Source organism: Corvus moneduloides, chromosome 7, assembly GCF_009650955.1.
Source record: "Corvus moneduloides isolate bCorMon1 chromosome 7, bCorMon1.pri, whole genome shotgun sequence".
NCBI lineage: Eukaryota > Metazoa > Chordata > Aves > Passeriformes > Corvidae > Corvus > Corvus moneduloides.
In genome coordinates, this window is record NC_045482.1 from 4,209,660 (window position 1) to 4,235,540 (window position 25,881).

General features: G+C 42.0%; 1 protein-coding gene across 1 annotated transcript in view; it reads right to left on the reverse strand.

The window, feature by feature from the left end:
- Positions 1–5,293: 5,293 nt before the first annotated feature.
- Positions 5,294–25,881, reverse strand: part of CPS1 (carbamoyl-phosphate synthase 1) — a 98,707-nt gene continuing 78,119 nt past the window's right edge. Inside the window, exons 29-38 of the mRNA XM_032115285.1 lie at positions 25,324–25,401; positions 24,225–24,332; positions 22,971–23,060; positions 21,413–21,583; positions 18,735–18,809; positions 15,797–15,895; positions 8,693–8,752; positions 7,718–7,830; positions 7,039–7,168; positions 5,294–5,777 (exon numbers count right to left, since the gene is read on the reverse strand). Coding sequence (XP_031971176.1) covers positions 5,679–5,777; positions 7,039–7,168; positions 7,718–7,830; positions 8,693–8,752; positions 15,797–15,895; positions 18,735–18,809; positions 21,413–21,583; positions 22,971–23,060; positions 24,225–24,332; positions 25,324–25,401 — 1,023 coding nt within the window. The 3' untranslated portion in view covers positions 5,294–5,678. The remainder of the gene's footprint in view (positions 5,778–7,038; positions 7,169–7,717; positions 7,831–8,692; positions 8,753–15,796; positions 15,896–18,734; positions 18,810–21,412; positions 21,584–22,970; positions 23,061–24,224; positions 24,333–25,323; positions 25,402–25,881) is intronic.

Genomic DNA, 25,881 nt, shown 5'->3' on the forward strand with positions numbered 1-25,881 from the left:
TGACACAGCACTGCTGAGACCTTCATTTCAGGAGCAGCAGCTCAGGCTAAGCTGCAAAACAGATAAATACTGTTACCTTTATAGCTCTAGGAAGAGCACTAAAAAAAAAATTCAATGCCTATTTCAGGATATCATAAGTCAGCCCTGCTGGCAGTAACAACACACTATTTATGTCCTTTCAGCTGGCCACATCAATGAATTCAAAATTTGACTAAAGGCTCAGGTCTGATCCTCAGCAAAGGTCACATTTTGACCACTTCACCTCCACCATTTCATCTCACATGAATCCTGAAAGGCAGCGAACACTTCAACCCATGCCCCTTGATGCTTAGTCAGAACATAACCTACTTTTCTAAGGGTTGTTCCCAGTACTTCTGTCAGAAGGGAGGATTGTAATGCCTCTCAAAGACAGTGAATACAAGAGGGACACTTTAAGTTAGAATGAGGTCTCATTAGTAGAAGAGATCTTGAAGGAGAAGAGCTTGGCAGCATTTAGTAATGCTCAGGAAGTCAGAAAAAAGAACAAGATTATCTAGAGCTGGAAGAGCAAATATTTTTCCTGAAAAGGCACCTGTTTCTCCATATATATATCTTGGGTGATCATTTACCCCAGAGGCTAAAAGTAGTGCAAAATCAGCACAGCAACATTATGCTGGCTTTGCACTAGTGCAAGCAACTCCATAGAGACTAACGAAATCCCATATCCATAAGAAACTTCATGGTATAGGAGTAAAAACCTGGCCTTTAATATCAGGAAACTTTCCCTTGGAGGATGAATTCTGACAGAACTACAAAGCCTTGGCGCTCCTTGCAGCTCCTTGCAAAACAGCTGCACTATGCCCTTGCATATTGTTTTAGACAATCCAGAGCATTCATCCAAGATTACGGTAATCCCAAAGCACTAGCGTTATTCCCTAGCAATTATTCATAATTTCCCAAAAGTTCATTATCATAAAGCTTGAAAATTATTTGCAACAAATGCTTTTGTCTTTCAGTTTCATCATTACAAACTTCCCTAAATTAAAAGGGTTTATCTCAAGTAGTACTATCAGCCTGCAGAATTCTATATATTTTAATTATGAGGATGAGTGAGAGTTTAGCCTACCTAGCTAATGACGAAATATCATGTTCTCCATTGAATTAGGCCACATCAAAAGGTTCATATTTAAATTCTCTTCAATGTAAGGGTGAAATAAATGTTACAGCATCACTAGATTATTCCTTATAAATTACATTATGCAGTGGTAGACATTGAGATGCAGAAGGAAGGAAAACAGAGGGTTTGGGAACTGTTTGGCAGCTGACTGTTGTAGCGGAGCAGATTTCCACATCCCGCAGATGGCTAATGCAGCAGTGTTCATATGCTTCACACGGCACGGCAGCACCTCCTGTCCATGCAGAGATGGCAGCAGCACCAGGTGATGGAAGCTTCCCAAGGCCCAGGCTGCTCTGACTATGGCTTGGTATTTGAAACACTGAACAGAAGGAGCCAGAGGTCCTCTCTCATTTACCACCTCATGTGGGTTGTTGCATGAGCCCACCCTTCTGCTGGTGTTTGTTGGCATCAGACTGGGATACAGGCAGCAGGTGTGCATCAAGGCTCGGCACAGCACATGCTTCAGTTGTGGGTCTTAGTACAGTGATAATTTCCAATCCTTTCCTACTTTTATAGATCCCTTTATTACAAAGATACAGAGGTGCTGAGCTCCCAGACAGACTCCTAGATGCCTCTGATGCAAGCACAGAGAGATAAAGCACAAATAGACTTTTAAACCTTGAGATTGCAAAATATACATGGTATGTGGGGGAAGAAAAAGAAGATGCCTTAAAGGCTGGTGGCAAAATCCAGTCCAGGAGATCCAGCAACCTGCAAGTCAAGCAAGACTCATTGCTCTGCTCACTGCCAAGAGCTGTTTCAGATCACAGAATCATTCCTACTTGGTTGTTTCCTAGGACTTTCACAAACCTGTCTTTGACTGTTTTAAATGGCCTCAGAGCAAAGAGGTTTCCTAAAGTTTTTCACTATGTTTTTTATTTTATTTATATAAAGAATATACTTTCATCTTGCTGTGTTTTAAGAGCTCTATCAGGAAAGCAGAAAGTGGTAGCACTAAGTTGCCCAATCTCTTACATTCTTTTCTTTTTTCTTTCAACAAGCCAAACTATCCCAGCTTTGCTACTAACCTGTGCAGGGGCTGCCTGAGCAATCCCCAAGTGATTTAAAGGGTGCTAACTTCAGAAGAGTAAAGCCAGGAAGGTGATCAACTGGAGAAAGAGTCTGACTTCAATATTCAACAGTGTCTCCTGGGAAATCAAGCCTCCAGAGCTTCCCATCATTCAGCACACTTGGAGAGCTATCCTCCAAAGTGTGCTCAGCAGACTAACTACTGAGGAAAAAAACCCCCACTCTTACTAAAAATTAGTTCCCTTTATATTTCATCACAGCTCTTGTCACCATTTCTTGTGCTTATCTCAAAGGTTGTGCTTTGTACTGTCTCTTACACCTTCATGCATCTCTTTTACCAACCCTCTTTTAAGGCAGTAAAAAAGAGTAAAATTATTTGAGTGCTCGTAGATTAGGATATTTCTTACTCTCAACAGCCTCCTCTTTCATCTGTCATTGTCAACCTCCCCAAGATTAATAAGGAAAAGACATTTATAAGAGAGAATCCGTTGAGAGCAGAGATGAGCTTGGTACAAAGGATACTAATTGGAACTTCTTTTTAGCTCCACATTGATCCCAACAGCTGTAGATACTTAAAAATCTTTTTCTATAGTGTCCGCACAAAAAAAGAAAGGCATATCAAGAAACAAATTCAGCCAGCATCAGTGTCAGCCTGAAGTAAGCTGGAGGATGATTTCTCGACTCCTTCTGTCCATGACAGGAGTTGGAGTTTCATCTTGCATCAGTCACAGCAATGGGAAGGGAGGGGAGGAGACACCAAAAGGAGATGGAGCAAAGCCAGCACAGGGCTGTATAGATGGGTCTGACTAAGAAAGGACATTCCTGTCACCTGCTCTGAAGCAGGAGGGGGAAGAGCCCAGTGTTTAGCACTGGCAGCAAAACATTAACATTACTGCATAATTACAGAGTACTCAGTGTGTATTCAGCCCTGGTGTGTTTTTCAACAGGATTCCACTCCAATTGTATGAGAGCCTGTGGACACCAAAGAAGCTGTGGATTAAGTACCTGCAGCTGCTGCAGCAACAGGAATGTATATACAAGTATACATAGATACACCCACACTATCAGCTAACTGGCAGGAGCACTGGTTAACAAAGTTTAATTAATAGCAAAGTTTTCCTATTTTTCCAAAACTGACAGCCCCTTTTTAAATGTTCCCATCTCTCCAATATTTGCTAGCCCACTGCTCCATCCTCTGGCTCCTCACTTGTATTTCGCATGTCCCTCTCGGGGGATCAGGGCTTCTTCCTTCTCTTGAGTACATAAAGCTGAAGCCTTTGTCCTGTGTAGAGAGATTCCTTGTGGAACAGGGGCATATGATACCCCTGGAAAGACTGGACAACCCAGGGTTGCTGAGGAAAAACCCCTGAACTGGCCCCTGGCTGCAGGCAAGCCTGGATAACACCTGGCTGCAGGCAGGCCTGAGAGTCCTTGGCAAGGTATCCACTGGCCGGCTCCCCCGCTGATTAGAGGCTGTCTAGAGGGACTGGGTGTGAATCTTTGCAAAAGTAGATATCAGCTGGCATAGTTGAACAATAAAGGGAGAACGATGCTTAATCGTATCGGTGTACGTGTCGTTTATCCGGCCAGCTCTCCAGACTCCGTCCCTAACAGTCCTGCTCTTTTCCCAGCACCTCTTCACCTCTGAGGCATTTCAGCAGCTCTGCCCTAAATGATGTGGTCACTGTCACACATAAGAATGATGGTTTCCTAACAGACCAGTGTTCATCAATGCTTTAAAAAAAAGACTTAAAAAAAGAAGGGCAGAATCCTGGCCATGCAGAATTTAAGAAGGAGTAGCTGTCACAATCTGGTACTTATTTCATTTTCAACTCATAAGACGAGTGACAAAATAAAAGAACAATAAGAGAATACAGATGTTTTAAGATATTGCTTTTTTTTCTACTAGAGGTGAAAGCAGGGGGGGTGGATGTGAGATGACACCAGCTGTTAATGGGAGTTTTGCCACTGAAAAAATATGCACAGGTTGCCTTTAGAGTGCTGTTTCATTAACCACCATTAGTCATCCATTTCATAACTGGATGGGTGAACAATTGATGCCTTTGGGCTCTTCTGGAGTTTTAGTTGGTTTGGGGGTTTTTGTTACTGTTGTGAGTTTTTTTAATAACATCGCTACTCTGAAAGTGCAAAGCTCTCTCTGTGCACAGCAGGCAGGGTTGTGTTCATCACAAAAGATAGTACTGAAGAAATACCACAACAAGAGCATGGAATGCCAACCAGAAATAAAGTCTGGCTCCAAATTTGGTTTTGGCAGTTAACACATATGGTTCAGAGAGTCCCTTGGTAACTAAAGGCATCACAGCCTCTGCTCAGGCCTTTGTGTATATCAGTAACAGCTCTCATCAGATTTTATATCCTTCCTGAAATGTTTCAGCATTAATTAAAAAAAAAAAAACAAATAGAAAACCTCTTCACCCTGATCCTCTCTCCACACTCAAAGCTTCTTGAGACCCAAGGGAACTTTGGAGCACACACAAGAAGCAGCCCAGGTTTGCTTATCTCATCCACACCACCTTAACTGCACTATTTGCAGTGTTGATAGCTTCAAAAAGCACTGCTAGGTGGTAGCCAGCTCCACCACCAGACATCCAGCACCAGAGGCAGCAGTATTTCTTGGCAGAGCCTGCAGGTATTGGGGCATATATAAGAGGTGGGTACCTAAGACTAGCAGTGTCTTGGATTTGGAATCTCAGGCAGGCAGAGTGTGGCTGGAAGAAAACATTCCACTTCAGCTTACTCTAGCAAGTATCAGAGAAGTTGTCCAGCTTTGAATACTCCGGACTCCTGGGTGTGCTGTGTACACACTGCAGCACAGGGGAAGCAAGACAGACACATATTCCTTAGCTGGTACAGGTTTAGAGGAGACTCTGCATGTGCTGCAGGACACAGTGCTGTTGGCCACAGAGCTGCTGAAGTCTTCTGCCATGCAGACAGCCAAGCATAACACCTCCTGTGTCACAGCGGGGATCTGCTCCACAGACAGCAGTTGATGGTGCTGCCAGAGCTGAAAAAGCAGCAGAGAAGGTGGGAATGAAAATGAAATGGTCATTTAACTGGGAGGGGGTAAAGCACTGCAACACTTTCACCTCATTTTCAAAGGATTTGATTTTAATGCCCACAATCACGGCACAAAAAGCTGGACAGCAACACACGGAAGTCTTTGGGGAGTTCTCCACTTTTGAAACCAGACACAAGGCTGAGAAAGAGTTTTTATGATACAGGGAGAGCCACCTGAATTCACAATATTGAATTAGAATGTAAAAAACAGTAACGATAATAGCATGAAGGACTGAGCAGAACTTGGAAGCCATTCCAGGACACACACATGCAGCTTTCTTCTCCCATCAAATCTGCAGGCTGAAAAAGACCAAACAAAAGCAAAATACATGGAAAGGTGGTTAGGTGGATATCTGAGATCCCCTCTCTTTTGAGGTGCCAGAAGCAGTAAGATTGCAGGCTGGAGAGAGTTCTTCTACGCAGCGTTTCCATTGTCAGCCTGTCTGAAGTGGAAGAGACTCCTGGAGTCCAATTTCCCAGAGTATTTGAGAGCTTCGGCAAAAAGCTTTGTCACCTGTCAATACAAAGAAGAGGAGGACTGAGCACTGCAAAGGCTGCATGACAGAGCAGGCTCCACACTTCTGCTCTGTCACCCTGAAACCTCCTGGTGCAGGTCCAGTCCTTGAGTCCATCCAAATCAATATCAATTTCAAGGTAACTGTGCACAGGAGCTAGCTCCAGCCCTCTGGAGCCTGCGTGTCCAGCTGGAGAGATGCGGATGTGCCAGGCTTCCTTTGCAAGACAGCTCTGTTCCATGAGAGCTGTTGTTTTCCCTACAGCCCAAACGTAAAGAGAACCAGGGTTGTTTTCCTCTCTCAAACTCAGAGATTAAAACTCTACAATCCAAATGGTTCCGTGAAATGCATCAAGCAGGTGTGGTAATAAATTTTGGATGGGGACCCTTGTTGTGATTGTCAGAGTGTGTTTTGCTAGTAGGCAAAGGATGGGTCTTCAATTCCCCATTCCTGCTAATCATGTCTGGCCATTATCCTATGAACCTGCAGCTTGTCATTCTCCCTGCTCTCCACTCACCCCAATCACAGGAGATTTTGAACAGCTGGACAGCAGTTCAAGTCACTGTTCTGTGTCAGTACCCACCAAAATCAGTAGGAGTTTGGCTGCTATGCTTAATGAGAGCCAGATGAGGCTCTTTTGTGACAGGCAAAGCCACTTGCAAAGGAAGGCAAGGTACTGCTGGCAGCAGGAGTTCCATTTTGCATTACCAAATATCTTTTCCCCATCAGGTGTGAAAGGGGTTTGTCAGGAGCCACAAACCAATAATGACTGGCAACTGGGGACTACAACAGGACAGGCAGCAATTCCACTTGGATGGCACTTCTGAACTGGATTGCCCCAAGGATCATTCAAGAAAGCCCAGCTACATCCTGCAGTAAGGTTTAAGGACCATACCAGGAACATATTCCACTAAAAAGCACTTCTCATGCCTAATTTAAAGATGTTACATGCAACCCTGTGTGAGATGTTTGCTCTGAAGTGAAAATGATGCAGCAGCAACTTCAGCTGCACAGTGCAGGACTCCAGAATATTTTGGTTGGTTGGTTTGATTTGGTTTGGTTTTGTTTTACTCAGAGCAATGTCATTTTGTATAGTAGCAAAATGAAGATATATTCAAACCACTGTGTTGTCATGATTTTCAGATACATTATTTGCCAGAGATAATGAGGGTGCAAACAGACTGGAATCTATGGTCACAAGGGCTTGGAAGCTCTGAAGGCTCTTATGTCTAAGAGGAGAAATAACAATATGGGAAGTACCTCGAAGTTAGTGAGCAGAGCAATCCCACTGTCAATAGCCATCCTCCGGATCACATAATTATCATGGACAAACCTGGTGTTGTTGTTGGGCAGGTTAATCACCAGATCTATTTTCCCATCCCTCACCAGCCTGAAGAGACAATGCACAAGACAGTATGACAATGTGTTCTTCCTAATAAAAACCTCTGATGAACAGCACAGGCATGCAGCTAAACAATATTGGAAAATGTCATTTGAGCTTAGTCTTTGCTCAAGAAACAGTGGGTTGAGGGGTTAAGGCATTAAGCCTTATTCAGGATTTTGGACTTTATTTCAGTTCTAGTCAGCAATGCAAAGCAGTATTCAGCCTAGATACAGCTCAGCACAGCTCTGTTAAAGGCATAACTGACTGTCATTAAAAGGCTAAATATTCAGATTTCATGTGTCCTTGCATGAAAATATAACATGGAGCAATACATCCAACCCATACTAAACAGGACTGTTCAATGAGATGTTCATTAAGCTGAAACATCCCTGCTGTGGCAATTCCAGACAGAACCAGATAAAGCAAAACTTTTGGATTGAATCCAAAGTCCCATTAAATTCTTACCGTTGCTTTCAACAGGACTAGCAATTTGCCCCTTGCATTTGCTGTCCTGGATTGTAAACACAAATTTGACAAGGTGAGTGTTACTCTTACCTCCTGACTGGAGGGAGGCTCGGACTCTGGCTTTCCTGTGATGGCCATGCCACAGGATTTGCTGGGATACCATTAGCATTGAGCCAGGCTGAGGTTGCTTCCGTGGCATAAAGCTGTCACAGGAAATAAAAGGGTTATTTACTGTGTACTTCACAACACCAAAACTTTTCATTGAACTCATGTGGGCCTGACCCAACACACAGCCTTGCTGTTGTCAGAGCTGATTTTGGAGGACATTTCTCCTAACAAGGGTGTCTCTCCATCTAGAGAGACACACAGAGTACAGAACAACCTTCCCAACTTTCTATTATCTGTGATTTCCTGATGGATGATAGTCAGTGAATGGTAGTAGTACTTCCAGAAGCAGTGAAGTGGCTTAGGCAAACCTAAATCCCTGTGACTTTCAATAGGGCTTAAGTTCAATCACTTGTAATTTTTTTTGGCCACATTTTTTTTTTCTTTTTAATGCCTAGCACTAAGTTTTGAAAAGTAAAACTCTCACCAATCTTCTGTGGCTGTGTTGCTTTTCCATAGAGATATGGATGCGAAATGATACAGAGTTACAAGAGTGATGTAAACACCAAAAAGTTCATGTGTCTGCAGCTTGCAAGTATCACTGAAAATGTAGCACTATACAGATACTCTCCACAAATAAGGTTTTCCCTCCCTTGTCTCCTGCCATACATGGCATCATATTGGCATTCTTGTTTCTTGGAGATGTCCATCTCAGCTGCAGGCTGATAGCAGAGCCAGTGTTGTTCCTGCCCTCACAACAGACATTCAATTAAACATTCGTAAAAAATTTTAATTGGGTGGTACCTGCTGACTTTATGGATCACTCAGCTAAAAATCCCTGTTGTACATTAAAAATACCCCTTTTTGTCTATCTCCAAAGAAACTCCAACATTCCTGTGCAGGCTGAGGACATTTCAGATTTTGAAAGCTCTCTAGCTTTAACTAAGTGGAACCACCTACCTTGAAGCCTTGCTCATGCAGTAGTTCTGCCACACTGAGGAATCTGGGGCGGAAGGACTTCTGAAAAAGGAAATTTTTTAGATATAGCACTAAAGCTAGGATTTGGAAACAGTACATTGTTGGGCAACATGAAGGTCCTCCACATTGTGCTAAGAGGCAAATACACCTTTCTGTGCTGAGTGTGGGCATGGACAGAAATGTCTGCACGTGCATGTACGGCACCATTCCCAAGACAACTATCTTGATCCTGAAGCCCAAGTCACTCCCAGCTAAGACATACTTTGTTACACCAGAGTAAGTGTTCCCATACTAAGTCGGACTGCAACCACCAAAGATTTACTAGTGTATATTAAATATCTGGGCAATTGCCTTCTCAAATACACCAACCAGAGTCTCCTCAGCTCTTAATTATCTTTTCAATCATTGCCCAAACATTTGCTTTCTCTTCTGGCACATAACATATATGGATGGGCTTCGGGCTGCCTTTGAATGCTCTGTTTGCACATTCACACGAATAAGAGCTTGTACATGTATGAGTTCATTTCTAAGTCCCATGGGCATATGGAAAGGGAGTCAGGAGACTGGGACACCATATTCCCATGAGGACCTGAATGCCTGAGTTACAGCACCTTCAAAAGATTGTCTTAAAATGCATACCCAGATCCAACATCATTTGGAAAGATAAGACAACCTCCTGTAGACATCTGCACTTGAACAAGCCATTTTAGAGTACAGGTGAGCGAAAGTATCAGCCTAAGTATCTTTGGGATGTTGAAGGTACAGCAATACAAAGATCAGATGCAACACATGCCCTTCTCACTGCCAAGGCAAGCCAAACCTTGCTTTTAACCTTAGCCTGGTCTGGCCATTTGCAAGTAAGATTATTACAAGCTCCCTTATTCCTGCTAGAGCTACTGATAGCTTAACCTATATGGATGAGAGAGCAATATCCTGAAGGGTCAACATTTTCCTAAGAAGAAAAGGAGTAAACAGGGTTTTTTTCTGAGCACTCTGGAAAGAACCTCATTCTGAAAGCCGTCTCGTTCTGTACATTAACTGGAAAATATAAATATACAATGTGACAGGGTTGGCAGCTTCCCAGTCAGAGAGAATGGTTCTGCCTTCTGGTCAGGGGTGCTGGCTTTCACAATAGTATTATAAATTTCTGTCAAACATGTACTGAACACTTGTGACACACAAAACAGCCTCTCTATGGAAAGAAATTACAGCTGTCAGCTTGCATCGGGGCAGCCTCAGATTTACAAGCCGGCTGAAATAACCTGTGTAAGAAACCATTAGTTACTAAAGGTGAAAAGTACAAGCATATTTACTTAGTGGAAGGTATTTGTTGTAGAAGAATTGCATTTTTTTCCTTTATCAGAAAAGTTCCATTTCTTATAACCCCTCATGCTTGCCAGCAAGCCTTGCTATTTGTAATGAGCTACATCCTTAGTTCATTCAATGCAGCTACATCAGTTCTCACTGAGATCTAGCTCAAAATGAAGCCAACCCATCTCCTGTGATAATCTTGAATTCTGGATCCAAATCCACAGTGGAGGATGCAAAAATTCTGGCCTATAAGGAATCAAGGCAGAAAGTTACCTTGAAACAACAGACTTGGAGTGCCAGGATGCAAAAATAAAATACTCTATCAATGCTTTCCACGTCTTGTGGTCACCAGCATAGATGTAAAGACAGATGCACTCCATCCCAGAGATATCACTGCTTAGCCCAATCAGGAAAGAAAAAAACCCCTAGCTTTTCAACTCCTTTTGCATAAAATATAAATTATTTAATGGCAGACTCAGGGTTTCAGCATCACAGATTTCTCCAGATTGTGGAAAGAGGTAGGTTATCAGCTTGCATAAACTGGCAAAGATTCATTTGTCTAACATGGAAGTCGTATTCCATCTACCGTGGGAGAGCATCAGACCTCTCAGATCCTGGGGATCCTTGACCTGTGCAGTGTCAGGGAGTGCTCACAGCTGAAGGACAACCCAGCAGGCTCACAGTCCCCATCAGCTGCCCAACCTGCCTTGTGCTGTCCCCTGGACATCAAGGAGCATTCATGTGCCTGACCTTGGGGATGATGACCTGGGTTTCCACAGCTCAGCATGGCACCAGGAGGATTACCACTGGAACTGCACGCCAGCCTGGAAGCTCCCCAACAAGGTGGGTTCATTGCCTGGGCATACTGGGCTCAGTTTGGACTGCAGATCACAGCACAACCATTTGACTCTTGATTTGCAGAACACCCCAGAAATATTTGCAAGGAAACCAAGATCTCCCTCTCTCTACTCCTGTTAACTATATCCGTTTGACATTTACCTTCAAGGAGGCAGTGTCCTCTCACCTCAACATGATTAACAGCAAAGGTATAAATGTGCAGCATACCAAATCCCTGAAATACGAACCTAGCTGCTTTGGAGAGAAACAGAATTCAAGACCATTTTCCTTCTTATTTCTCTCTCTGCAAGACATAAAAATCCAGACTAAAAATCAGAGCAAGGTGCTAGTCATGAAGCAATGAAGCCTTCAAAATTGGGGTGTGCTTTGAGTTCACCATCTACTGTAGGTGAACCACAGCACCTTGGAGACAACCAAAGGGGCTTGTGTACATGCTCCCAACAATGATCAGCCCCCAGAGTGCCAGAACAGGTTGCAGAAATTATCCTGTAGTTTGAAAATACCCAGTGATGGTCGAGACAGGCTATCTGGTATCTGTCCCGAGACTGTGCTTCCCTCTGAGGATACCCCAACAACTTTGCTTGTTTGAGGCAGGTGGGTTCACGTTTGTGATTGAAACAAGAACAGTTGCTACTTCTGTTTACAGCCCACCTGATGCCTCATTCCTTGTCCCTCTTGTTTCTGCAGTGAGGAGCGCCCCTTTTCTCCAGCCAAATACTCAGAGAAGGTCACTCATAGTCTGCATGTCAGGTGAAGGTCAACATTTCAACCTTCCCTTCTCACAGGACTTTATTTCCCCTCTGTTTCAAAGCAGACCATTGAAAAGTACATAGGTGACAATCTCCAGACTGGGGAGAGGGCAATACCTGGTTCTCAGAATTGACTTTATGTTTCTTGATTTGTAGTTTAATTATAGAACAAATATGCTGGGATGCAGAGAGACCTTTAAGCGACTGATCTGTTGTTTTCAAGTTTCTTTTGTGAGAAAATGAACTGTAAACCACTCATTAAAAAGGACAGAATCTTCTTACTTTTAAAAGGTTTGTGGAGTTGAGCTTTTGGCTTTATCTTTTCTTTTTCCCTTCTTTTTTTCTTAACACCTTTGTACAAAGAACATTCAGCTCAGTTTAACAGCTATTAACACAGAACTTACATAAATGCCTTCTATAGCTAAAATTACTTTTTTTTCTGCCCATTCCCCTTTAGCTGCTATCCAGAAAATACACTTAAATTTTAAACACTAGTCTCTCTCCTTTTTTCTCCTCCTGGCTTTGCTTTTCTCTGTTTTCAAATGCTGTTTTTAAATATGCAGTATATACAGTAGACACAGAACCAACTTCCCAGAGTTTCATATTGCTAGTTGGGTGCCTGCGGCAGCTGTGCCATAGCATGAGGTGCTGCGATCTTCCAAAAGCATCTCCTTAGCAAAGCCGCTCGGCAGGATCAGCCACACACTCACACACGCATGCACGCACAAACACACGGATAACTCCAGTAGTATGAGCTGACGGCAAAGAGGCAGGAAGGGTCTCCATGTAGAGTTCCACAGACAAAGGTTTATTGCAGCCACACCGTGAAGGAGTCCAGGGACAAAGACAAAACAACGCAGCATCCAGGTTTAAGTATGGGAGCGGGTTGAGGATCAGATACCAATGATCTGAGGGCACGGGGGTGGTACAAAGGCAGGACTAGGGTAAAGCAATCAATAGGGAAGTGGGGGAGTGGCGAGGGGCAAGGGCCAATGGGGGAACTTGGAGTGGAGAACCTTCTAGGGCAGGAACATACAAGGTAACGAAGGGGCAGAGAGGCCAACGGCCAACCAGGGAAGCAGAACTGGGGTACATTAACATAGCAAAGCAGAGCATACTGGGAGAAGCCTTTCTGGTCACCCTAACCTGGGGAGGTTCTTTCGGTACTAGGGACTGCCTCAGACTCTCTTTGTCCTTTGTATCATAGGCTCACCAGCCGCCACAGTTTCATACTGAACTTTTAAACTTTATCTAGGTAGCAAGCAATTTTTCTGCTAATTAGAGGTAACTTAGAGCAACTGCTTCCATCCCCAGATATGTGTGTATATGTTGACATTTGAGGACTCCATGGTAACCTGTGTTAGCAGAATTCATGTTCCTTTCCGGCCACTTTTCACACACTTCCTTCACATCCTCTGCTGGCACAAACAGCCAAAGACATTTTTCACACCCCAGTTGTCTGACAGGAAAATTCATCTATTCTATGGTTTTGTTTTATCAGCTTTATGCAATCATGTAGGGCATATAAGCTTATTGCAAGCACAGTGTGAAAATGGCAGGAGGCAATCAGATGGTTTTATGGGGCCCAAGAATGTTCTAGTTGTATTGGAAGTGTATAAAGTTTTGAGGAACATACATACATCCCAAAGTTTACAACTGTCTCTGATTTTGGCACTTTATGCAGTCAGTAACTATTCCTAGATAAAGAACCAAGATTTTTTTGTTTTTCTGCCTAGCTCCCTGTTCATCACGAAACATACAACCTCCTTACTGATCCAGGCCTGTGAAAGGGGCAGGGCTGTTCCTAAGGCAAACCTGTCAGGAACTGTAATAAATGGTTAAAAGTTCTTTTTTTTTGGTTGAGAAGAACTTAAAAGTTGCTTGTTAGAAGAGTGAGGGCATGCAGCTAATGAGTTAATTGTTATTGAGATTGTACGGGTGTAATGTTGCCATGTGCCCACTAGATGGGGACACCAATGGGGGAAAGTAGTGGGTCTATAGAAAGGAGGAGAATGTTCTAGAATGTTCTTAAGATAACCTAATAATTATGATGTAAACACTTTGGGGCATTATTGCTTAGTGGGCAAACCAATCACTCAGTGCCCCAGAGACTGACAGAATTGAACACCAATGAAGACCCTAGCAACGAGCCATCAGAGGGAGGATCTGAGCTGCACCAATCACAGCATCAAAAGAGACTATAAGAATTGCTCCGGGGCTCAGCCCCACACCCCCCCCCCCCTCCCCCCCCCACCCCGGTCTTCCTGAGGAACCTGAGTCCAAGGGAACACCCTGTGCATCACACGGTTTGTTTTTCTGGGTTGTCGAGTGGGACTTGGGCTTACCTCGAGTCTCCGCTCCTGGTTTTCTTTTTAATAAACAAGCAGACTTTTATTCCACCCAAAAAAGTCCAAGCCTCATTTCTAACAGAACTTCCTCACATAAAGGCTCTTTGCAGAACCCATTGCACTGGAGAGCATTCCCATAATGATATCACTTAAATTTTCTGTCACACAAAGCAACTTTCGGTGATAACGGCAAGAGATGAAACCCTAAAGTCCGAGCTCTAGTCTACCATGGAGTCAAGGGACCTGCAGAATCTGTGTCCAAGAGGCAACCCCTTAGAGGAGACAGTTCTGGAAAAGTGTGGAAACCAGAAACATCAGTACAAAAATGTAGCATTGGCTCTTTCTTTCTGAGCTACTTCTGGGTCACAGGAGCTGCAGGGTAGGGAACAATATCAGCTGTGCACAGTCATCAAACAAAGAAAGGATTGATGGCAGAAAAGTGGGGGGCAGAAAAGGGTGAAGACTTGTTGGAAATGATACAACTTTTAAATTTTTTAAGTAACTTTAGTCAGGGGTTTGTCTGCCTTTGACAAGGGGGTGGGGAATTAGGGTTTCTCTTCAAAAGACTGTTCACCGATGGTTTGAGTTTCACTGTGTGAGATCTGATGGGCTTCAATCAACAAAAAGAAGATTCCTAGACTCTGAGAGTTTAACACCTACAGATTGGAAGTAGCCCGAAGATACAGGGGAGATAAATGGACATTAATAGACATTACCCCCTGGTGTGGTTGGAGATTCCTCGTCTGGGAAAGGATTGATAAGAGAATGAGAACCATATTAGTATTGAAGGCAAAGTGATCGATAACAAATAGAAGACCAAATACTAAGAATTGTGTAATGTAGAACCAATCAACAAGAATTTCTTTGGGGTTTTTATATATAAATATGTGAAAAGTCTGGTAAAGAACTCTGTGTGATGCAATGATGCACAACCTGGGCAAGTGTGGATGGAGTGATTTCTATTGCACATCCTGGCCAGAATAAAAACCTGGCCAGAATAAAGTAATGCCTGATTCTCTAACACTTAAAAGATGTTGTTGGAGAGTTTCTTCTATTGCCGCAGTTTTGCTGACAGACTGATGTCCTTCAACCCCTCACCCCAATGCACTGAAGTACATTCCCGTCATGACTCCAGCGAGGAGAGGGATGTGACAGTGCCATGCCTGGGGAGGCCTCACAGCCCAACAGCATAACAGCAATAACCAGCCCACAACACCCCAACAACATCAGCTTTTCTGCACCGTCATCGATGCTACAACTCTGCTGGAATGAAACATGTGCCTTCATGGGGAAAGCTTAGCAGATCCAGCTTTGCAGCATGGAAACTGCCTCCCCATTTGGGAGGGTTGGAGGGGAACTAGTTTGAAAAGGGCAAGGGGCAATACACAGATGAAGGGAGTTCATATGTAAAGTAGCATGGCCAGGGCTCCTGTTTGGGAGGGAGCACAGAGGGAGCTCTGGGTTCTGGTTGGGATGTTTCTCTGTACTGACCATCTACAACATTTGTTTCCCCAGAAACATGTCTTAGAGCTCTCTGATCCCAAGTCTCTGCTTGCAGCAATCCCTGGGAGCTTTCTACTGCAAACTTCTGCACTTCCCAGTAGAAACTGTCAGGAGACAGAGGGAAAACCCACCAGACCAGCCTTATTGAATCCAGTAAAGATCTCTCCATGGTGTTTGTTCCTCGCTGTCTTACTGCACTTCAAGATGAAATGCAGAGAAACAAATTTAAGCCATGAAGCCACAGGAATGAAAACAAGGCAAAAGCTACTGAGTTCCTCTGTGTTGCTCCTTTCTCAGCTTTGATTTTTAGGACTCACCTGGATTCCAATCAAAATTCCTTCCTTAGGAAACGTAAACCCCGTGGCAAGCAGAGCCTTCTGGAAGGCAGTGTACACGTCCTCCCCAAAGCATGCAACCTGCAGAAAGGCACAAAGAAGGCAGCATGAGGGGAAAACCAAAAACAACCCAAAAACATTGCCTTAAAAAGAAACAGGAATGACATTTTCAAATAGGCTCTTTTGTTTCTGCGAGAAGAAGTCAGGCTGCTTTTGCATGGAGCCTGCAGGCATGGGGAACAGGCAGTAAATCAGAAAATCACTGCAGACAAATTTCGTAATTTTAATGAAGCAATAATGAAGGAATAAGCAATAGTTTAGTTTCAAACAGCACACCAAGGAGTAACAATTCATTCTGCTAAGTTATTGGGATGCTGTACACAGCCTCTGCTCCAATATTTGGGTTTCCACTGCAAATTATTTAACATTATAGAAGGCTTAGACAGCAGTGAGAGTTGTGCACAGGCACGTTTCCTCTGTGTGCCTGCAAACCATGGTAAGGCAGTGCTTGTGCTCTGGTGTATTCCTGGCATTTCTTGTGAAGGAAAACCACAGGATATAAAGACGCTTCTCCATTAGAAGTCCAGAGATGAACAAAGTTCAAGTAAAATTTTAGTATTTACTTAAGAAAAGAACAAAGCCATCAGGGAAATTCATAATAATTTATTTTATATAAAGAAATAGTTGAGGAAGAAACCAGTAAGAATCATTTAGCAGTTTTCCAGCATTCAGAACTGGATGTGGAGCTTGGTTGCTTACAGACTGTCATATGATAACAATCTTCTGAAGGAGCTGAAGTGCATTCCTAACCAAAATTTGGAATTCTGGTGACAAAAAGAGGAATGATTGAGCTTTTGTGAAAGTTTAAAAAGAAAAAAACCCAACCAATCAACCTTCACTTTTTCTGGTCAGCTCTACACTTGTTGAAAAACAATCAGAAGCAGGAACTGTCACTGATTTTTCTCTTTGAAATAACAAATCTACCAACATATACAGATGAGATAAAGGGGCTGATTGAGAATTGCTCTCCCATTTTCCTCTTATGGTCCTTCCCATCCCAGAGTGAGCCCTCACATTCATGGTCTCGCTGTTACCATGGTGAGCAGAAACCAGTATTTCATGAAAGAAGAATAAATGATGATTTGCCAGATCTGTTGAAGTAAAAAAAAAAAAAAAAAAAACAAAAAAAACCCAAACAAACAAAAATCCCACAAGGGAAGGGATTTTAAAAAAAGTCATGACAACATGATACAGTGTATCTATATTCTATGTATATCCTGGACTTTTTAGGGTGACAGACAGACCCTGCCTTGTAGGGTCTCCAGCCTTCCAGGAGAGGTTTATTATTATGGAATGGTCCACAGCCACAATACTCAAAGGGACCCCCTTCTTCTCCTGTTGTGGGAACCATGGCTTACAGCAAAATAAATCTCTGCCAGACAGATATGACAAATTCAAGCCCAGATCAAGCCATGTGTGTGAAAAATGTCTGTGAGGAATAACTGAGCATTTTACCCAAAGCAAGTTATTATCCTTACTTCACTATAAGAAAGACTTCCATAACTGTCACACTTTATGGCATTTGTGAATATGGATCTTTCCAACTCATAAAAGTTAATAATCCCTCTTTTATGACCATGGTAATCTCTAACTCTGTATAAAGCCCAGAAAAATAATTCTTGTCCCTAGTTACTTTTTTTTTTTTTTTTTTTTTTGGCAAGGAGGTTGTCTGTGTACTCAATTTTGTTCTGAAAATCAGGAAGTCACAGAAGTCACTTGGCTTTTTTCTGCCTATTTACTACACTGAAAGGAAATCTTCTGCAATACTGATTTCTAGCACATTATGAAGAGTAAAATAAAGTAATTCTGGAGAGATGTAGGAGACCTAAGGCTGTTCTTACTTTGTATCTGGGTAGAGTACTTTTTCATACTAGCATGGTAAGTATTTCCTAATGAAAACAGCTCCTGCAGACATACCCAAGCTCACATTTAATGGAGCAGCTCAGGCTCTGCCACCTGCCTAGTGATGGTACAGCAGACTTAAGTCTAATCAAATTGCCTCAGTATTTAATCACTTTCCCAAGAGGGTGTTCTGGCCCAGAATAATTTTTTGCTAGTGCAACTCATTCTAGAAGTAACAGAACACATAAAATTTAAAGACCACTTGGGTGTATCTTTGGATGCCCTTGATAGCTCAGCAATAACTCATAAAGAAATCCTTTGTTCTACATGAGTCAGTGTCACTTTAGGTGATATAGATGGAAACCTGTGCCTGTGAGGGTGAGGGTGCTGATCCTGGGCAGGAAGATGCCCAGCCCTGTGCCCTCACAGCATGCCATAACCACACCAGGAGACATTCCAGCAGCACCTCACAGCCTGGCTGCACAAAGAGTGAGGAAAGCTGCCCAGGCTAATCCTGCCCACACTCCCTGTAGCCACCACATTTTATTGTCTCTTTCTTTCCTTTTGCACCTTGGGACATGCCTTGATGGTTACCAGGCAACAAGAAAATACCACACATTTTTGCTGCCTTTAAGCAACTGGCACATCCCAAGACCAACCACTCATGCCCTGGAGTCTCCATGTCGCTGCTGCTACAAGTGTCCATGGGGGTTGGGAGCTGTAACCACTTGTCTGTCCAGAAGCACATAATTCACAAAACAGTCTCCCAGAACACAACAGCTCTCAGATAAATTCATTTCAGGCTGTCACACAGACCAGGTCCAACTCAGGGAGCTGACATTCAGGTAAAGAGGGACATCCAGTGGCTGAAAAAACTGGGTTTTCCAGGACATCGCAGGTTATACAGCTAAAAAAGATCTTTTCAATTTTCTGAAGAAGGTACAGATGCCATCTTGATTCAGGCAGTAATAAGATCACTTTCAAAGATTCATGATGTTTAAAGTCAATGAAAAGATACCTCCCCAGTAGAGGCCATTTCACATCGGAGAACAGGGTCAGCATCTCTCAGCCTGGACCAGGAAAACATTGGGGCCTGGTGAAATAAAGAGGAAGGAGGGAGGAAGAATCAAAATTGGATCATTTAAAAAGGATGTAAAAATTCCAGCTACAGTTGGAAGTGACAGAAAGAGACATGAATTGATCCAAAAAAAGCAGTGGTCAAGGCTGATAAGCAAAGGAATACTTGGCAAAGTAGTTCCCTCAGCATCTTGATGATGGACTGGAACAAATAACCATCTATTCCACCAATAAATCAATCATCTAACTCTTGCATCCTGCTCACATTCCAGTGGTAGATTTTCAGTCAGTGGTAGCCCACTATCTATGATTTTAAGGGCACATTTTTAAACAAAAAGGCTGTGAAGCACTTAATTCATGGAACAAGGAGAGATACTATCTGAATCCAGTTGATTTTTCAGAGAATGCTGTTCTCCATGAAATGTTTCATTTGCAGAAATAAAACTATTCCACAAGAATGCACTTTTTTTGGTGTGAAAAAAATGAAACTTTGCAAATAATTTTCATATTTTCCCTCTCCCTCACATCCAGAAATACACACTTGTAATTTTTTTTCTTTTATATGCTAATTTTAAGCTCCCTGATGATGATGATGATGATGATTATATTAGGACTTAGATCACAGCACTCTCTGAGTTCTCTTGTCTAATTTGATCTTAAAATAAGAAACATGGAGGGGAGGGAGGAAAAGAAAGTCTCTGTTAAAGAACCAATGACCATTTGTAACAAACATGGAACAAATTTCCTACTACCAAGTAATTTTCTGTAGGGCTTCTCCACATCTTAAACTACTAATGGTATTTGCATAAAGGCAGCAAGATTTCTGCTTAAAAATGTATCTGTTTTTAAATTTGAAGCTATAATTCTGTCCCTGGAGGTCTCCAAGGGTAACATGAAGCTGCTGCTTCATGACACATAACAATGACCAGTTAAAATGAGACAGGAGAAATTCAAAACTTTTCTCAAAAAATGTCACGTGTCTTTGTGACTTTTAGATCAGTTTTGTTTCCACTGTAAGTAAAGAGAAAATGTTTACACTGGCCAACTCAAGCTGAGATATGCCAGTTAAGGTGGATTGTTTTAATGTACATTGTCTTGAAAGGTAACAAGCAGCAAAGCCTTCCATCAGCTCCCTAATTTTTATCTGCCATGACCATGAAAATGCATCATCAGGAGCAGGCTCTGGTACTGCAACTAAGCCCTATTTAAAACTTAGTCAGTTATTCTCTGCCCAGGATTTAATCTTGGTCAGGCCCTGATATTTGTACCAGTCTGGAAGCAAACATGGTGAGACAGTATTTCAATCACTAAAGCTTAAACAGTGGTTACTCTAATTCACAAAGGAGCAGCTATGTTGAGAATGAAGAAAAAAGTTTCATATCCTCTTTTAAGAACTGCTGAAGAAACAAGATCCTGTCTCCATGCAAATACTACTAGCAATAAATTGTAAGAGGATAGCAAATATGATGCATGGATAACAACAAACAGGCTAAACTGGAATATTTTTCAAAGTTTAGCATTTCCAAAGGTGTTAGCAGGTTTTTATATTTGACAAATCCACACAGAACACAAGCAGTATAAAAAGCTTTGTAGGGAAGTTTTAAAGAATAAATCTGGGTTTTCCGCTCTGTAACCAGCATTCCCAGGAGAGACAAAACTCTTGACAGTTCAGCTAACAACAGTGCAGAAGCCCCAAGTCTAAATAGTAGAAATTTATAAAAATAAATTAGACTCACCAAAAAAAAAAAAAAAAAAAAAAGTCTCAAGTTTGAATTTCAGATAATGAGATAATGCCTATCTGTGACATCAAAATAAAATGTAAAGCTACATCTAGACTGACTGGCTTGGGACACAGATGTGGCTTTAATTTTAATAGGTCTGAACATTTTATTAGTAGAAAGATGTTGGTTTTCTGCTTCCTCAGTTTTCACTTGATTTGGAAGCTATTAAAGCTTGGAAGTTTCTGTATAAACAATTAAACAATTCTCATTATCCCTTGGATTTTCTGCATTGCTGTTCTAGATTTTTATGATTAGGAGCTTCAATTAATTTTTTTTTCTTCCACTAAGCATTCAAAAATATCTACAGTACACTTTACTATGTTGGGTCCTATACAAACTTAGTAATTATAAAAAGTAAAACTTTGGCCTTACTGAAACCAAAGGATGCAAAACTTTCACCCCTATTTTAACTGGTGGTGAATATAAAGGAGATTATGTGCATTTGACAGCCCATGTCCCAGATCCTGCAGATAAAATCTGGGGGGCACTCACAACACAAAGTTTTGCATGTCCACATGTGTATTACATAGTATTATGAAATAGCCTGAACTTCAGTGTTCAACTCTGCAAGTGTAAATTTATAATGCAGCCCATAAACAGGATTCAGAGTAGGTTAGAAGCTGAAAATAAAGGAAGATTTGGTTTCACTGGATAATTTTCCTCTGATTTTTCTCTAAAGTTTTCAAATAGATTATCTTGACAGAAGCTACAAAAGGTCAATTTGGCCTTTGGCCAGTAAGTAAATTGTTCTCTCTGGGCATTAAAGTACTAATGGTATGTTAATGTGCTATGTTCTGGCTCTGTGGTGGGGTTTTTGTTGTTCTTTTGGAAACCGTACCTTAATCCCAACATATCTGGATGGAAAAATGGGATGTTCCATTGCAGGGAGGGATGACTCATTAACCTGTTTTCCAATCATCACCTTAGTGGCCACATCAATGAAGTCCACACCCAGAGTCTTGGATACAAAGGGGAAGGAGCGTGAAGCCCGCAAGTTGCACTCTATCACCTGGTGGGATTAAAAAAGATAAATACCAGGGTCAGGGACTGTCCAGGGAAGAAATAGATTGATTCATATTTTTTGAAATCAGCCCTGAGTCCTCTTGGCAGTGATGATCTTCAGATTGTCAAATAAGAAACACAGAAATCTGGATCATTATTAAAACAGGGATGAGGGATGGGGAATGGCCAGCCTGAGATACAAGCAGACTGATGTTCTTCATCTGAGATCCATCTCTATTGTCTGAATATTAGAACTGAAGGGAAGCCAAAGTTCACTCGAAAACATGCTGTACTATATCCTAAGTTAATGTGCAAGAGGCATGAAAACATATGCACAGGCATTAGGTACAACTTCTGGAAGTCCAACCTGTTCTTTTTCCATGGCAATGGCATTTCCTGAATGACTGGACTATCCTTACTGACTTCCCTCACTCGCATGTGGAAGTCATTCAACCAGGCAAGAAAGTAACAAAGAAGTTCTGCAACGTGCTGAGAAGCCACCTTGGAGCTCAAGAGCAGAAGAGGAATTGCTGTAAGTGAGAATGAAGTGGAATGAAAGAGGATATGAATACGTAAGTTAAGGTACAACTGAAAAGGGAGGGTCTTTCCAGAGAAAGACAAGCACAGCTGTGGGAAAGCGAGGAAGGAAAAACTCTGTTCTCTGCCTCTGTGGAGTTTCTGAATAACCATGTGTGAAACAGAGGAAAGGTGAAGAACAGTAAGTGCATTTTACTCAACTCATAGCCCAAACAGGAATTTTCACTAATAATGCATCTCTTCTGTTTCCTGTCAGGTTTTCTTCCTATTCACTGTTTCCTCAGTCATACTCTGCTCACATTCCTCTGACCTTCCATTAGCAACAGAAAGCCAACTGTTACCCAGACAGGGTCAGACATCTGCTGTACTTCTCTTACTAGTAACTACTAGGACTATTCAGATAACCATCCTAATGGCTTATAGTAAAGGTTTCAACACTTATAGTCTTGCTTTCTTTTCAATCCCTTTGAAGGCTTAATTTAACATCAAAATAGCTGAAGATGAGAGAGGATATCAGAGGTCTAAAAGCCATGATATCCAGTACATAGGATGAGGTGCAGGTCCCAGTGCTGTCCCATCCTATTCCAAACTGATAATTTTGGGAAGGACAGCAGCCCACAGTGAAACAAAGCTGACAGACAAAGCAAGCAGACTCTCTTCACCCTCAGTGTGAAGGCAGGGGAGGATGCTCTCTGCCACACAGGCAGGGAGAGCTGTGTGATGAGGGGTGGCACAGGCAACCCCACATCCTCTGAACAAGGCAGGTGGCTGCCACTGCCACCATGCCCACAGCAGATATGCAGGACCCACAAACCTCAGCACAGCATAGGCCCTGCCACACTCACAACAGCTCTTACCAGCACATTGTTGCCTTGCACCAAGAACTGGATATTGAATGGACCAGAGATGGCAAAGGCTTTTGCAATCTTTTTTGTAGCAGCTTTTACCTATAAAAACCAAATTTAAAAAGTGTAAATGTGTGTATATAGAATAAATAATAAGGTTCCACAAAATAGAGAGCATCATGGCAATAAATCACTAGACTTGTGGATTTCTTTAAACATCCTCTCTCTCTGTCCTGTTTTTTTTTCTCTATCCCCACATTTTGGCAATAACATTATTTCAGAAGCAAACATGTTTAATTTCCCTAGTAACCTAGAGCCTGAAGTGCCATTTGAGGGCAGAAGTAAAAATCAGTTTCTGGTGTGTGTGAGAAAGCAGAGGGGAGAAGGAGAAAAACAGAGAATCAAAGCCTTGCCCTGCAGCAATTCCTACACTGCACACTGGAGTCTTTATACCTTTCTTGGTGACATAATGAATAATGTTTTGTTATTTGAGAATAACTAATCAGTTTTTTAAGTGTCTTAAAAGTCTTTCACCAACATGCCTGTCCCATCACAGATCCGTGGGAGGTGTGAGCAGATACACTCTGGAACAAACTGGGAGGAAAGTCTTATTTCTCAGGTGTGTCAATACAAAGGTTTGAATAGCTTTGCTCCAGGAGATGATATTTTCAGAAACACGGCTTTGGACATTCTTGGAAACAGAGCTGGAGCACAGATCATTATATTACAGCTTTTGCTGGCTTCCAAGCAAACCCTTAACAGGATGACATCATGGGGCATGGCACATTTCATTTTATAAATGCATCTTAACAACTAACTGGGTATCACAAGGTCTATTCTCGAAAGGGGAAAAAGTCAAGATTAGGTGAGGTTTATTCATCCTGATAATTATTTTGGAAAAGCAGACAGCTAGAAAGTCATACATCTGACATAATCATTTAAGGATTGTGGGAGAAAAGGAAGTGGAAAGAGAACCATAGCATATGTATGAATTAAACAATTGTCTACTGCTACAGAAGCTGGTTTTAAACCAAGGAAACAAAAAATCCTATGGGTGGAAAAGTGTGCACATCTACTGCTTAAATTACTGGGACACAGTTCAGATAATCAAGCCAATCACAGGGGTACCCTGACATCCGTCACTTGCACATACCACAGTGGCCTTAAAAAAATCATTGGTGATTTGACTTCTCCACTGGTGATGGAGGGAAAGCAGATTCAAATCCTCATTTCCTTTTCTCTTTTCAGTGCTAGTGCAACACAAACCTTCTCCAAGGCTCCCTGGCTGATGGTCTGTGTGGGGAACATGAGGGTGGCATCTCCTGAGTGAACGCCTGCATTCTCCACATGCTCTGAAATAGCATGTGAAATAACCTGCACACAGCAATGAGAGAGCACTTGGTCATTTCACCCTCTCACAAACTGTTCCTTTGACCCCAGCATAGCCCAGCCTCCTGAACAGAACTGTATCTGAAAAAGGATATAGATGGTGGGGCAACAAGAAGTGAATTTCCCAAGATTTTGAGGAGAATATGCCTGAAGCAGACACTAGGCATATGAACAAGGAAACCATGTCAGTGTCCTTCTACCATGGTTAAGCAAATCATGAACATGATAAAACCTACCACAGCCTGGAGATCCTAAGGCTCCCTTCCTCTCTCTAACATATGTGGGCTCAGAAGGTAAAAGCTAAGGAGGCTTTAAACCAAATTTCTAAGTTCTGCTTGCCAGAACACAAAAAAGTTGCCATTCCCCAACAGGAACAAGCATGAACTAACATCACTGGTATATTATTTTACCCCCACTCTTTTGTGGTGTTTTATCATGGAGAAAAGAAAGCAGAGGAAATCCAGGCCTAAGGATTTAAATTGAATCAACTGCATCAAGGCACATGACCTTAATACCAAAAAAGTGATCATGTCTGCTGGTTAAAAATTAAGATCAAAAAAATAATATGCCTGTTAATTGAGAAGTTTGTGATTTTTTTGCCTTTGCTGAGTAATGAAATGCAAGGCAAAGTTGTAAAAAAAATTGAATCACTGTGGTAATTCCATAACCCATGATAAAATTCTGCTGAAAGTCATTTCTGAAGCCAGTGATTTGCAAGTCCGGTAAAAATTATATTCGAAAGGATTCATTTACATGGATAAGCAATGCTTAAAAAATAACTGGTTAGGTGTATACAATAAGATAGGTGGAGCTTTTCAAGCACAATGGTTTTGAGCCTAAGATGGATTCCTCTTATTTCTTTACTCTCCTCAGCATGAATCCATGGTTCTATAGTAAATCATTCAGACTACACATTTTTGCAGATCTCAGATCCTGAAAAAACACGTTTAATGTTAAAGAAAAGTGAAGTACTTACTCTTCCTGCCTTGGCTACAGCATCCATTTCCACCTCACGGGCATCTTCAATAAATTTAGTGAGTACCACAGGGTGATCCTGCCATCAAGACAAGAAAAAACTAGAAAGTTTTTGTAAGAGAATATTTATAGACCACCCAGGACCTTTTGGAAGCAAAAGACCAGAAGATCAATCTATTAATATCCTCATTTCCACAGATAAGTGAACTTTGCAGAGATATAATGGGGGAACTTGGCATGATTTCCCTAAAACCACTGATGCAAAAAAAGTTTGAGCTCTCCATAACAACACCGTGACAGGGAAATTTGGGGCAAAACCATAAAGGTCTTTTACATGACATCATGGCAGGAAGACGACAGCAAGAAATGCGTGGATCCAGCGATCTCTAATCCCATTTCCCAAAGACAGTCCTTAACTCCAAGATCTTTAATTCTTCCTTGGTCTGAGCCTCCCAGCCATCTCATTGGATGTGGTGCTTCACAAAGGAACTAATCCTCGGCATTCTCAATGACTTTGTAGAGAGGTTGTTTGCTATTTTAGAGTCATACATTCTAGGCA